The sequence below is a fragment of the Penicillium waksmanii genome (genome assembly GCF_028829765.1).
Source record: "Penicillium waksmanii strain IBT 27052 chromosome Unknown utg000009l:1.0-4314994.0:1.0-4318279.0, whole genome shotgun sequence".
NCBI lineage: Eukaryota > Fungi > Ascomycota > Eurotiomycetes > Eurotiales > Aspergillaceae > Penicillium > Penicillium waksmanii.
This window is the reverse complement of record NW_026643255.1, coordinates 4,090,992-4,105,387: the sequence shown is the minus strand read 5'-3', so window position 1 is coordinate 4,105,387 and position 14,396 is coordinate 4,090,992. Positions and strand designations below refer to the sequence as shown.

The following is a 14,396-nucleotide window of genomic DNA, read 5'->3' as shown; positions in this document are numbered from 1 at the left end:
CGAACGACATGGCCGAAGGAAAGGATGATAGATCTTCTACAAATGACATTACAAGATTGAAACCACCAGAAATAGATGCTTATTCCCCATTTAGGTGAGATATACCGCCAAAATGGGCATAAACAATCTACAATTAACTTTCGGCCGGGAAGTTTTGTAGATCAAGGCTGACCACGCTGACTGTGAATCCGACCTCAGCACACGAGGGAATTGTGCCGAGAGCCTCGTGCTCAGCTCTCGGGATGATATCTTTCTAATGTTGGCCAACTGGAAGACCTTCGGCCGTTCGGGTAGATTACGCTTCCGGTATAATACGATATGCAGACGAGAGAGCAAGTATAAAAGGGTGGCTTGAGATGATCTCACTCAACCATCGGCAAGATAATTGTCCGTATCAAAATCAAGGCACGCTTTTTGTTCAAAAATGGATTCGAACTCTAACCCTGTTCGTGAACTCGAGCTCCTTCGTGATTTGATTGTGTCCTCCGTTGATATCGTCAAGGCGACCATCACTGAGCACCAGGACCCACCGCTTACCCTTGATGCAACTGAGGAGCATCCAATTTTTCAGCGAGAAAATCAGGATGCCTCCTATGCATTGAAGACCATTGGATCTGCTGGGCAGATGCTGCGTGCTCTCTGTGATCCGCATATCTACCTCAACGACTTCACATACGGATACCATGACCAGACCTCTCTTCTTGTCGCCTGCCAGGCAGATATACCAAACCATCTTGCAAATGGTCCTCTTGAGATAAGCGAGCTGGCCAATCTGACCAATCTGAACGGTGGGGTCTTAGCCCGTTTTCTTCGAAACTTGTGTAATTCACACATCTTTCGGGAGATTGAAGCGGACAAATTCGCGAACAACAGACTTTCCGCCAGATACAAGTCTGAAACCTGGAAAGCCATCGTTGGACACTGGTAAGAAAGCGTTCCCGGTACCTCAATGCTAACAATGTCGCTGACTTCTATTAGTGTTGATGGCGGCCGTCCAGCCTCATGTAAGGTCTGGGATGCTATGAGTGATCCGGAATACAAAAACTCCACAGAACCAACCAAGTCACCATTCAATATTGCCTACAATACAACGCTTGACTATTTTGCGTACACGAAAACTGTGCGGCCCGAAATGGCCGACCGGACTCAAAAGGCTATGGGCGGCAAGACCTTTAATCTAGAGGAATTCCTGAGTCGTAAGTATCACACGACGCGACTGTGAGATAAAACTGCTCAATTAAATTGATTAGTCTATCCGTGGGCCCAGCAGAAAAACGCGCATATCGTGGATGTGGGTGGCGCCATTGGGGCGGCCACTCTACCTATCCTGCGTGCTTTTCCAGGTCTATGTTTGACCGTACAGGACCAACCCGAATCTCAGCCGCTTTTTGAGAAGGTAGTTTGTAATTCAAAACATTTGGATTATCTGCGTCACCATTGCTGATTATCTTAGTATCTCACGGAACGTTTTTCAGATGTCGTTGATGTATCAAATGCACGTTTTGTCTCTTTGGACTTCTTCAAAGAGTGTCCAGTCCAAGGAGCTGAGATTTACTTCTTAAGGCATGTAATCCACGATTGGCCCGATAACGAAGCCATTCGCATTCTTAAGGCGTGTGCTTCTGCCATGATACAAGGAAGTAAGTTACTGATCTGCGAGCACATGGTATGTCCAACGTATCACACTGCCGGAGACAAAGAGTCGGAAGCAAATAGCCAAGCGGCCCCTGAGCCACTCCTAGCAAATTGGGGCAATGCACCTACTAGCCGTCTAGATCTTCAGGTTTACACGTTTCTCAATGCCAAGCAGCGCACCTGGGCTGAGTATGAGCTTCTCGCCAAACAGGCGGGGCTGGAGCTCGTACAAGTGTGGCGCAATCTCGGCGACCTCTCGATCGTTGAGTGTCAATTGCGGAGAGAATAGTGATGATTCTGGAGTAGTTAGTTGTTACACCGGAATTTGGAAATAAACCGGATGCCGAGACCACTGCAGTGTAGTGATTCTAATATTATAACCTTTACGGCTCGGAGAATCACATAATGGCACAATGTGTGAACTGTGTACACAGCTACCTTCCATGTGAGCCAACGGCAATTATTTGATTTTCAATCATCATGAAACCGAATAAGGTAGCAGAGAAACATCCCGAAACGGCAAGTCAACGGGCGATGTCTGGGCCAAGCTGACAGGCGCCCTAAACAACCCTATCAGATTAGTTCATCCCAATTTTCTAATTATCAAAAAATAACTTCTCTTGCCTCTGTAATCCCAACTATCCTATAGGAGATACAATATGGTACTGCAGCTAACATCAAGCCGTAAACGAGAACTTTCTCCCTCATGCGAAGATAGCACGCCAACAAGCGCTTGTGAATAGCTTCAAACCGGTAAACAGGCCTTAAAAATACACTAGCGGTGAGGATTGAAGCATCAAGTAGCTTTCCCTAAGCCGGTTTACATATTTATTTTGTGTTACCTTGGTCGATCTCATTTCCCCGAATACTGCGTTGCTATTGTCAGAGCGGCGTACCCGAACCCACCTCGTGGCAATCGCTCGGCCAGACATCCGTTTATGTCTAGATGATTATTACATGTCAGTTACCAAGGGTGCGAAAATGGGGATCGCAAGATCCTCTATTTCCATGCAGATGAGTTCGGCCATTCCGAGGGGCATTATTTCCCGAGCGATGCAGTAGATTGGTTCCGGGACATTCGAAAGCTGTGAGAAATTCTCCCCAAACGATTGCGTATATAACCAATATAACTCCCTTTTCATTTGAAGGAAGTTTACTCAATTCGATCTTTTCAATTTGTATTAGGCCTTACTGCCGACATTCATTTTTCTTGCCGAGCCCCTCATGACGGATCTCCTTTTTCCCACCTTCGAAGCACGACTAAAATGCCAGAGAAAGCCTCAGTACGCAGCCTTTCTAACGGATCTTGTTCGTGCTGCTTCTGACGGAATTGAAGCCTTGTGCACGTTCCGTGCAATTCTATATGACAGCCCAAATGAACCGAAAGATGGATCATTCCTGGCATTCGACGCCCATGTTGGCGATACTGGCTGTCATCTACGAGCTGGAATGCTCTTTGAAGCATACGTTCTACACAGGGGGGATTTCAAAACATCCTCTGACCGGAGAAGCCCTGCCACCAATCTGGATAGACGAGACAATCCGCCGTCTCGAAACAACTCGCACAAAAGCCCAACATATTTGTCTCGCGTTGACCCGAGATGGTGCACGGCCGCAGACACTAGGATTTGGCGGCAAAGATCTTATCATTACGAAGGGGCTTAAGACACTTACTTGGGAGGAGGTTTCTATTTCAAAAGGCCCATTCTGTCTCTATGAGAAAAACCAGAAGTTCCTTCGGCGGGAATTTGAATGTCTGTCCTTTACAGATAGCACCCCAATGTCATCAGCGTCTTCAGATATTAGTCGACCAACCACACCTCCATCTGCCGAGTCGGAATTTGGTTCACCTTTCAAAACAGAATGGGACCTGTATGACAATAGGGTCTTGGTGCGGCTGGTTATTTACTGCTTCATTCTCTCAAAGTACAAGACCTTCTCAAGCACGAACAATACAGTCGCAGCTCGCCTCTGCCCAGAAGCCGCCGCTGAGCAGGGTTACGCCTTGATGAAAGATTTTTGGGATTTCAAAAATCCCGAATACAAAAGGGCACGACTAGACAGGATCGGACAGGAACTTCGCGTGCTACAAGTGTGGATATCCGATCTGAGCTGCGCATGGTTACACTCCATCGCCATCCGATGCGACCTGAAAGAAATGGGAAAGTAAGCTTATTTTTCCAGTCCCTTTTTCTATTTGAGCAGCTACGCCCTTCATAATCGATTTTGAACCTGACTGCCGATACTACAGTCTTATAGCCGAGACGGCCCGGAAGTCAAGCACAGGGCTTACGGTCGCACCTTGCTACCCAGGCTACCTCCTCCTCCGCAGAGAGTGGGCTCATAGCGAAAATCAGATCCTTCTTATCGACCGCTATTTCTGCTCGCAGGGGTGGCATTTCAATATCTTCGTTGCTCATGTGGGATTACAGCGGGACGGGCAACCGTTCAATGCAGACCTACAGTGCCCAATTGAATGGTACATCCAGTCTATCACGCTCGACAAGCTTGCGTCATCCGAGTGGAGCTCGCGGCCTCTCCTAGTTGCCGTGGGAAATAGTATATCGGGGGGTTCCGATCAATATAGGGCGCGTCTCTTATCTAATGAGCGGGCAGGATACCATACATACGAAGCCGATGAGTGCGACGAGAACAATCAGCATGTTCGTGATTTCAAGGAAGCTGACCATGACCGGCTGGCGCTTGCGTTTTTTGGGTCTCATAAATGTTATCCTTTTCAGATAGAGGCCGCCGATGAAATGGAGTTTGTGGGATTGTATATGGATATTCTTTGTCCGGGGATGCGGGGACAGTGGGAGACAGTTGCGAATGAACTGGGGAGTCGAGGTGGTGGACAAGAGAACCAGGATATCTTTGGTTGGCAGCATGTTTTCATTGAAGCCCCAAAGAAAGTGGCCGGCAAATTGAAAGAATGGATGGCAGCTGGGAACTTGTTACCTTTATCTGTTTAGATGGGATGCTGTAAATGCGAATTGGGAGTTTCAATACACTTCCAAGGTTTCTTTAAGCTATTGCAGTAAACATGGCCTGTTTGACAGAAGGAAGTTTCAGTAAAGCAGTGATCATTCCAATATAACAGAGCAGCCCTTTGAAAACAGCCAACCATACAACACTTGATCAATGATGAGGAGAAATTTTTGGAAAATAGACCCACACAACGATCCAATAAAAAGATACACTAGATCTGAGCAGAACCACCGATCGAACGAGCAGGCCAAGAGAAAGCCAAGAGAAGGCCAAGATACCAAGAGAAACAAGCAATCTACTTGCATCGACCCGCTCACGGCTGGCGTTTTCGTGGCGTTTCTTGGAAATGTGCTGCCCCGCCAGGAAAGCATACTAGTATAGACCTACCTGCTGGTGGGTACTGTCTATTTCATGGGCTGGGCAAGTCTCAGTAAACACTCATCTTAATATTTGGAGTAGGACTGTACTAGTACTCACGGTTATTCTACTAGGTAGTCGGTACGCTACTCGGAGGGAAAATTTGCAGGAGCCAATATGAAGCGAAACTAGAATGCGGGTATAATTATTATAGAAAGGTATTTTGGCCCACCACAAGAGCAGGATTCGGCGCGCAACATAAACACACCAACTAGACAGCAAAAAGGATACGCAAATGCAAATGCAAGATCATGACGAGCGTGAGATTGAGATCGTCATGATTTCAAAACGTCCAGCCTTCTGGGACCTCGGAGAAACACGATAATTCTGCAAATCAAATTTCGATTTGCTCGATATGGTATATACACTGTCCCAGATTTCGTCAGCTTAGAAGACCATACCCTTGACCTGGGGAACCTTCTTAAGATCGATGTTGCGGATCATCATGGTCCAGGCGATGGCCAGAGCCATGATACCCACACCAGTAGCAAGAAGACGGATTTCGGAGTAGGCGTAAGCATCCTGGATAGCAGTACGCGTAGCGTTTCCAATGGGATATTCAAGTTGAACATTAACGTCGTTGTAGATGGCGTCGATGCTGGACTGAGCCTCCGCGGGAAGGTAGTTTCCAAGGGCCTTGTAGAAAGTATTGGTCCAGATAGCGGTACAGATCGTGTAACCAGCGGAGCCACCGATGGTACCGACGACGTTGAGCAGGGCGAGAGCGGTCGCGAAGTGCTGGTGGTCGACAGCAGCCAGGATGGCCAACTGCTCACAGATAATGAAGACAGCACCACCCATGGAGATGAAGATTTGGCACATAACCTGGTAACCGACGCGCATTCCGGGCTTTCGAAAGTAGATCATCAAGCCCTGCGCGAAGATATACAGAGGAACGGCGATGTAGAGCAGCCACTTGAAGCGGCCAGTCTTGCGGATGGACCATCCGACAAGCAGAAGGAGTACACCCGACACAACGTCGAAAGTGTTGGAGATGTATCCAGCTTCGGCAATGCTGAGATCGTAGACGACCTGCAGGAAGTTCTGGAAGAAGTTGTTCCAGCAGTAGTAGGACAGCTGGTAAGTGGCATCCAGGAGACAGGCACCCAGCACAGTACGATCGGTCAGAAGACGCCATTGGAATAGCGGAGTAGGCGCGATGAGACCCTCGTAGATACCGAAGAAGAACAGCATAGAGAAACCGACGACCAGCATGGCGATAATATAACCAGTACCCCAGCCGTTAGGGGCCTCGGAGGCAATATCGAAGGGGACCTCGAACAGAACTAGACCAGCGGTGAAAATGATGCAACCGAGGACTATTAGAAAAGATATATTAGTTTCATGTTGTCGATTGTGTTGTTGCACAGTTTGATAGACTCACTATCGAACTCCAAGGCCCAGTACTTGATGCTCTGGAAGATGGTGCGTCCACTGGGCTCCTTAATACGGTGGCCTTGCTTCTCAGCTTTGCGGAGAGTGGACTTCAGGACGAAGTACAAAGGGGCGGCGACGATGGGGAAGATGATCGCCCAGCAACCGAAGCCCCAGCGCCAGCTAACCTCATAGTAAAAGCGATCAGCCACCTTAGGACCAGCAAAGGCGGTGATGATATAGGGAGAGGAGGTAAAGGCGTAAGCCAGACCACGATTCTTCAGTTTGGTCATATCGGCAGTCTCAGAGGTGGGTAGAACAAATGGTTAGATGCGAGAAAGGGGGTTCGGGGAAGCAAGGACAAGCTCACGATCACGTCAATGGCATACTCCATACCACCGAAACCAATGTAGTAGAATACCATGGCAGTACAGTAGATAGCGAAGCTGTCACACGAGGCCATGAGAATAAGACCAATGGTGGCGAAGATGGTCATAACCAGGAAACCTTCGGCACGGCCCCAAGTATCCATCATCCGTCCGACGGGTAAGAAGGTGGCGGCAGCGGCGGCATCAGCGAGAGCGGTTGGAACAGCAGAGAGAGAGTGCTGTTGGAATGACGACGCGACATAACTGCTCAAGCTACCGTAGACACTGGACTGGAAGGCGTTGACGAAGTACAGGAACCAAATGCTGTGGGAAGGTGATAGGCAATTAGTTATTGTTATTCAACGACTCGGCAGATGTTGGGCCGTCGCTTCGCAGTGGGTCCAAGGATTTAAGCATCAGCATCGGAGCAAAACTTACTTGATGAAAACGAAGATCAGGGTAGACTTCGACCAGGTGAGGGTGATGGCTTCGGCATCGCGAACACCATGCTGGGCGGCGGCATTGGGCATGTCCGAGTCCGACTCCGACTCGAGCCCACTCTGGTCATAGACAGGCGGCGCCTTTTCAGCATCGGTATCCGTCTTGCCCTCGGTAGTGCTCTGGACGACAGCAGATTGGTCATGGGAGCTCTGCTCAACCGAGGAGCTGGCGGCCTCATCATCGCGAAAGCGACGGAAGACGGCGCGGCCTCTTCTAACCAAAGGGCGAATTCCCATGGTGAATGACGGGAGGAGAGAATTGAAGTGGAGGATAGACGAAGTCAAACCAGAGAGCCAACCCGAAAGAAACGAGGGAAATCCTTTCCCTTATAGAACAACGGTCCCGAGATCGGCAATAGTCGGCAGCGGGAAAACATCCACGACACGCGGACCACGACGGCCACAATTGACCACAACGACTAAGACAAGGGGGGGGCCAGTGGCTGCGAGTGAAAATCTTTTTCCCAGAAAGAAGCAAAGTGGATCAACAACTGCACGCTGCCAGGAATCCACCAAAAAGAGGGCAGGTCAATAAAAACGGGGCCCAAGCGATGGCACGATCTAATCAGATGCCGGGGCCATCTTATCTGGCGCGCACTAACTCGTCTAGTGAAAGCGCCATCCACAACAAGCTTCGGATTTGTCCGCCTCAAGCTTCGCTTGGCTGCTTGGCTTTTTTCGGAAATGAATTGTGGATACGACGCGGGCTTTTTGTTTTGGTGTTGTGTCCTGCTGTGTCCTGGTTTGCCCTGGTTTACTGGGGCTTTCGTTCACTTTTTCTTTTTTGCCTTCGGTTCTCGCGCATGCGGTGGCTAACCCGGCCTCCACTCCCCACTTTTCGTAAAAAGAAATATAAAGGAATACGGACCAAAGAGAGGCCCAAACTGGGTCGGTTTATCTGATCCGGTCAGTGTAACCGATCAGCCCAGATCGTGTGGTCGGGCGTGGGATGGTGGCGAGTCAAATCAGTGCAGTCATCACAGTCATCACAGCCCTAAAAGAGCCAAGTCGATCTGTTACCTAACAGATCCACCACAACAAACAAGTGCCGCTGCTCTTCTGGAAAGAATTCCATGCATGAAATCTAAGTCACATCAACGGATCAGCAGAGGGGAAGAAGAAAAAAAGATCAAAAAACAAGGAATAAGTGACTTGCGTGGCAGTCAATCAGCCCACGAACGGAGAAGTATACGATGTGGAAACGAAACCCCGATTAACGGAGGATGCAGGGGCGCCATTCTCCACTGTTCGCCTGTCGGGGCCGACATTAATGCATGAATCGAAACAGCATATACATAGAAACCATATCACAACGACAGCGTGAGTCTACTTTGAGATTGCGACGACCCCGGCGAAACACGGTGGATCAAACTAACTCGACCAAGGACGCTGCACCGAAACTAGCGATATACAACGTTGGAGGCGGAGACTCAAACATTCAAGCATTCATTATTGACATGACTGCACAGAAACAGACCGGTTGACCTCTATGGAATAAAATGCAATCGCTCAAAGGGTATAGTAACTCGCCATTTCCTCCTGGAACCAGTTGTATGAATAATACAGTTGATCCGCCATTTGCGGATCGATCATAGGCATTCCACCGCTACCGTCGACCAGCAAGACATCATCAAGAACGGGGGCCAAAGGCACCGGTGGCCCTGGGGGCGGCGCTAACGGAACTGCCGCTTGGTTCATCAAAACCGGTGGGTATGCCTGCGGTGGTGGTGGTGGTGGTGGTGGTGGCTTTTGTTCTAGTTGTTGCTCCAACTGCTGCTGCTGCTGTTGTTGTTGTTGCTGCTGCTGATAGGCCATCTGGCTAAAAATCATCGTGCTCTGGTGTCGGAATGTCTCCGCCAGTCGATCCACACCCGCTCGGCGTTTTCCGAACTCCTCCAGTAGAACCACCACGGCTTGGATCCCGCGACGCATCATCTGCTCGTCCGGATGCCAAGGCGCGGGCTGGGATTCGCGGAGCGAGCGCGCGTTCTGTTCGAGGCACCAAAGGATCGTAATCCCGGCAAAGTAGACTTGGCTCAGTGTGAGCCAGATCCACTTGAGCTTCCCCACCGAGTAACTGTCCCAATAGGATCGAATCACTTGAATGCTGGAATCGCCGCAGCTGACAATGCTGGTCAGATCCGGTGTCGGGTTGCGAGCACTCGGGCGATACATCAAGAGAAGTGTGGTATAATACAAATAGTCATAATACGAAGTAGAGTAGAGTAAAGCAGAAGGGTAGACCGGGGCTGACATGCGCCAGTCGTCGACCTCTCGGCGGAATTGGCCTAAAGTCGTCGCCACTTCCTGTGGCGATGGTCGTGACAAGTTGCTGTACACTATCAATCCCGATCATTAACATGAATCTTCCCATTCTGAATAGGGGAGTGGGTGCACTTACGGTATCGATAGATGCGCGAGAAAATCCGGCGAAGGCGTATTACCTGCACTGGGATTGTCATGGCGCTTGTCCCTGGGGCTTCCATGCCATCGTCGTTCAGTTCCCTTGGGAGGCTCACACTGATATCGTCATCAGCAATCCCCAGCGGTCGGCCCAGGGTGCTCGCGATGAGACGGTCCAGGTTGTACAAGCTCCAGAACGCCCGTTTGGCCATTTCCTCCTCCATCATACTAGAGTGGGCCCGATCCTTATGCAGACCCATACTGATGGAGAGGCGCATGGTGGCGCCCAGGACATGCCAGATACTCGGACCGGAGGTCGCGAACATGGTGTAGAGCGCAATACCCAGCAATGCCCGAACTGCGGGTAAATCTTCATTCTGCAGAGCCAATGGCAATGTCTCTTGACTGGCATTGTAGAATTCTGCGGCTCTGGTGGCATCTGCCGACCCGATCAATAACGAAACGGCGATAATGACATGGTATGCGTTGTGCACCTCGGGCGACGGCACTCCTCCGGTATAGATGTGTCGCAGCTGGGCCATGAACTCGGGGCGGGACATGAACGGGTACTGATAACCGATGCTCTCGAAATACTGGTCGGCTAGTCGTTCCGCTTCCTCCAGTGATGACAGGCGCAATACTCGCGGTGCCGAGGCCGGTCGGGCGACGGATGGACGGCGATGCTCGAGCTGATCGCGAAAGATCTCGCCCACATTGGGTAATTCCGCGCCGACACCGGTCGAGGTTTCAGAGCCCGCGGGGGCGGTCGCCACGGAAGAACCTCGACTGCCGTTCGGACTGGACATGGAGGATGTCCTCGGACGATTCCCACCGGTCGCAATCATCGCGGGTACCTGATACCACCAATCCGGGTCACCTTCGCCATCGACGGGGGTTCCTGTGACGAGGTCGGCGACCGAGATGCCAGACTTGCGGTGCACGACTTCCTCCAGCCATTGGACTCTCTTCTGTAGGTTTTCGAGCTGATCGCGGGGGACGGAGGCACTAGCGACTTGCGGACCTGGTGGGGGGATGGTACAACGAACGCCGGCGCGAGTACAGGCGGAGCAATTGGGATAGCGAAAATCGCACTTCTTCTTTCGTTTGCGACAAAAGTCACATGCTGTCGAGACTCGTTTACTGCGGGCGGCGGCGGCGGCGGAGGCGGAGGCGGAAGCAGAGTGAAGATTCGAATGGGAAAGATCTGGGGTGGAGGTGGAAGTGGAAGAATCGGGGTGCGACCAGGCCGGGGTTGGCCCAGTGGAGATGGACTCCAAACGGAACTTTCCCAGCTGGTCGCGAAAATCCTTGTTATCGGGATTGTTCATGCTGGCGGGTCGAACCGTCCATCTCAGCCGACTTGTGGCGTTGCTGCAGGTGGAGGGGGAGAATGTGAGGGAGAGTTGGGGTTGGAGGTGAAGGTGAAGTTGGAGGTGAAGGCGGGGACTGCACGGGGAAGGTGGACTTCGCTTAGCTTCTTCACTTGACACTCTTCTACTACACTCTACACTCACTCTATACAGCATACAGCATACAGCATATGCATTCAAAGACTCATTAATCTACCTCAACTCACCTCTACTTGATACTCACATCATCAGACAGTCTCCAAATCCCCATCAAAGCACCCCAACTCCACCCATGAAACACCTGCTGCACGCTCTCCAATTGCCCGCTGTGATTCGAGCTTGATATGCCCGGGTCCTTACGAGTCCTTAATCTGCTACGGTTACAATCTACATCGGAACATCCTCTCAGATCGTCTCCATCTGCCGATCACCCTCTCGCTTGCTGTACTCAGGCACATCCTGCGAGTCTAATGACCCCCGGATTCTGCAAGTGACGCCACAGGGTCCGTCGCCAAGATGATTTCTCCTCCACCAATCCAACCTGGTGGATCGATCGTCACCGAGGAATGCCACAATCGGCCAGCGATACCCTCGTATCCGTTCCTCGCTTTCAGGGACGATCGCGTGTTTGTTATTTTGGGATACGATGCATATCAAGGTAGTATCTCGCACTGTACGGAGTATAGCTCCGTCTCTATAAATAAGGGACCTGGCTCGACGACTTGAATCTCGATCCAGCTACTCCATACCACCAAGTGACATCCCTTCAAGTTTCTTACTATCAATTCTTACTCCCAATCTTCTCGTACTCTCACTTCACCATGACTTCTACCGTCAAGACTGCAGCTCTCTCCCTCCTGCTGGCTGCTGCCGCTAATGCCGGTCCCCTTGAGGCCCGCGCCAGTGGTGTCCAAGGCTTCGACATCTCCGGTTATCAAAGCGATGTAGACTTTGCCAGTGCCTATGGAGCCGGTGCCCGCTTCGTCATGATCAAGGTGAGCTGAGGGACCCTAAACCCGCTCTCATCCAGTGAATAGCCCCATATTAACCCACTTACCCCCCTTATCAGGCCACTGAGGGCACCAGCTACATTGATAAGTCCTTCTCCAGCCACTACGAGGGGGCATCCTCAGCCGGTCTCATCCGAGGCGGTTACCACTTTGCGCAACCCGCCTCCAGCTCAGGAGCCAGCCAGGCCGAATACTTCCTGGCCCACGGTGGCGGCTGGTCCAATGATGGCAAGACCCTCCCGGGAATGCTGGACCTGGAGTACAATCCGTCCGGCTCGACCTGCTACGGCCTCAGTGCGTCCGACATGGCCGCCTGGGTCAAGGACTTTGGCGAGACCTACAATAGCAAGACTGGCCGCTACCCCATGATCTACACCACCGCCGACTGGTGGAAAACTTGCACGGGTAACAATGGGGACTTTGGTGCCGACTACCCTCTGGTTCTGGCGCAATACGCCAGCTCGATTAGCACCATTCCCAATGGCTGGTCGACCCAGAGCTTCTGGCAAAACACAGATTCGTACAAGTATGGTGGTGACTCGGATCTGTGGAATGGTAGTGAGGACAACCTTAAGAAGTTCGCCAAGGGCTCATAGAGTAGCGGCGATAGGCTGTGAAATAGTGCGTAGAATGATATATTTTGACTTTTGGACTACCCGGTAATTCCATGTCTTCACATACTACTAGGTAGAACCTTGGAAGAGCATGAGAATATTGCAATTGTAGTGGTAGTACTAGTACCTTCTACTAGCAGTAGTACTGCATTGATTGTAGACCTCATGCACGCCTTATTGGTTGCCCCTCACTGATAAACACCGCCTCCACGCTGCACCCAACTTTGTCACATCCTCAACTCTCTCATTCTCCATGGAAGACCTCAATAAAAACTTGAACTCCGCTTCATCTCCAGCCGCAGGGCTCCCACTAGCCTTCCATGGTACCGTGATTCACTCACGCAGCCTGGCAGAGCTGGAAGTCCTCGAAAACTGCTTCATCGTCGTCGATAAAGCCGGCAAGATCCAGACCTTACAAGCCAACGTTCAACCTGAACAGATCAACACGATCCTCTCAGCTCACGGCTATGCCCCAGATGTCTTCCCAATCAAACGCCTCCAACGCGGCCAATTTCTCTGCCCAGGCTTCATCGACACCCACAACCACGCACCACAATGGGCCCAACGCGGTCTCGGAATCCGCGGTGAGTCCCTACTAGACTGGCTCAACAAGGTGACCTTCGCGCACGAATCGAAATTCCAAGACCCCGAATATGCAAAGCAAATGTACACCTCTTGCGTAACCGGATTCCTTCAACAAGGCATAACAACAGCCTCATACTACGGTTCCCACCACGGACCCGCAACCCAGATCTTAGCAGATATCTGCTTCGCAAAGGGTCAACGCGCCCTGATCGGAAAATGTAACATGAACCGCAACGCGCCAGACTGGTATCGCGACTCAACAGTCGAAGACTCACTCCTCGAAACCAACGCCTTGATCAAACACATTACAACCCTAGACCCAGAATCGAATCTCATAAAACCAATTCTAACCCCGCGCTTCGCGATCTCCTGTACCCCCGACCTCCTACAGGGCCTCGGCGACATAGCAAAGGAGAACCCAACACTACCAATCCAAACGCATTTCAACGAAGCAACGCAAGAAATCCAATACACGCACCAGCTCTTCCCGCAGTTCCGCACCGAGGCAGACCTCTACCGGAAATACGGATTACTGAACGAGCGAAGCATTCTGGCCCACTGTATCTTCCTGGAAGAAGAGGAGATAAAAACACTACAAGAGCTTGACTGTGGCGTAGCCCACTGCCCGATATCTAACACAACGATGCAAGAGTTCATGGTCGCGCCGATCCGGGAGTATCTGCGCCGCGACATCAAGGTCGGTCTGGGGACTGATAGTGGTGGCGGGTATTCTTCTTCCATGCTGGACGCGATGAAACAGGCCTTTATCGTGTCGAATGCGAGAACGATGTTGACCAAAGGGGCGGATGAGCCTTTATCGCTTGCTGAGGGATTTTATCTGGCTACGCTTGGTGGGGCGAGGGTTTGTGGGTTGGAGGGGAGAGTGGGCAATTTTGTTGTTGGGAAGGAGTTTGATGCGTTGGAGATTCATTCGGGTGAGTTGTTGGATAGACCGGGGGTTATGAGTCCGGTTGAGGAGGAGGATTCCATTTTGGCGGTTTTTGAGAAGTTTCTTATGACTGGTGATGATCGGAATATTGTCAAGGTTTTTGTGAGGGGGAGATCTGTCAAGGTCTGAAGTATACACGACTTTCATAGTACCATATACAAGTATCTAGCTATGAGCATTGATCTCTTGATGAAGCAAGTATGA

General features: G+C 50.9%; 6 protein-coding genes across 6 annotated transcripts; 4 read left to right on the top strand and 2 right to left on the bottom strand.

The window, feature by feature from the left end:
* Positions 1-424: 424 nt before the first annotated feature.
* N7481_011869 (uncharacterized protein) lies at positions 425-1,924 on the top strand (the record flags this gene model as incomplete). Its single annotated transcript, XM_057271088.1, has 4 exons — positions 425-924; positions 979-1,196; positions 1,251-1,396; positions 1,454-1,924. The coding sequence occupies 4 exons, from the start codon at positions 425-427 to the stop codon at positions 1,922-1,924; spliced, it is 1,335 nt and encodes a 444-aa protein (XP_057118262.1).
* A 1,086-nt stretch (positions 1,925-3,010) lies between these two features.
* Positions 3,011-3,805, top strand: N7481_011868 (uncharacterized protein; the record flags this gene model as incomplete). Its single annotated transcript, XM_057271087.1, has 1 exon — positions 3,011-3,805. The coding sequence occupies one exon, from the start codon at positions 3,011-3,013 to the stop codon at positions 3,803-3,805; it is 795 nt and encodes a 264-aa protein (XP_057118261.1).
* Positions 3,806-5,427: 1,622 nt separating this feature from the next.
* Positions 5,428-7,519, bottom strand: N7481_011867 (uncharacterized protein; the record flags this gene model as incomplete). The annotated part of the gene is made up of 4 exons (XM_057271086.1): positions 5,428-6,359; positions 6,425-6,716; positions 6,785-7,106; positions 7,221-7,519. 4 exons carry the CDS (start codon positions 7,517-7,519, stop codon positions 5,428-5,430), a joined length of 1,845 nt encoding a protein of 614 aa, XP_057118260.1.
* Positions 7,520-8,791: 1,272 nt separating this feature from the next.
* Positions 8,792-11,013, bottom strand: N7481_011866 (putative C6 transcription factor; the record flags this gene model as incomplete). Its single annotated transcript, XM_057271085.1, has 2 exons — positions 8,792-9,621; positions 9,684-11,013. The coding sequence occupies 2 exons, from the start codon at positions 11,011-11,013 to the stop codon at positions 8,792-8,794; spliced, it is 2,160 nt and encodes a 719-aa protein (XP_057118259.1).
* An 842-nt stretch (positions 11,014-11,855) lies between these two features.
* Positions 11,856-12,640, top strand: N7481_011865 (lysozyme; the record flags this gene model as incomplete). The annotated part of the gene is made up of 2 exons (XM_057271084.1): positions 11,856-12,029; positions 12,104-12,640. The coding sequence occupies 2 exons, from the start codon at positions 11,856-11,858 to the stop codon at positions 12,638-12,640; spliced, it is 711 nt and encodes a 236-aa protein (XP_057118258.1).
* Positions 12,641-12,911: 271 nt separating this feature from the next.
* N7481_011864 (putative guanine deaminase) lies at positions 12,912-14,321 on the top strand (the record flags this gene model as incomplete). The annotated part of the gene is made up of 1 exon (XM_057271083.1): positions 12,912-14,321. One exon carries the CDS (start codon positions 12,912-12,914, stop codon positions 14,319-14,321), a length of 1,410 nt encoding a protein of 469 aa, XP_057118257.1.
* Between the last annotated feature and the right edge of the window lie 75 nt (positions 14,322-14,396).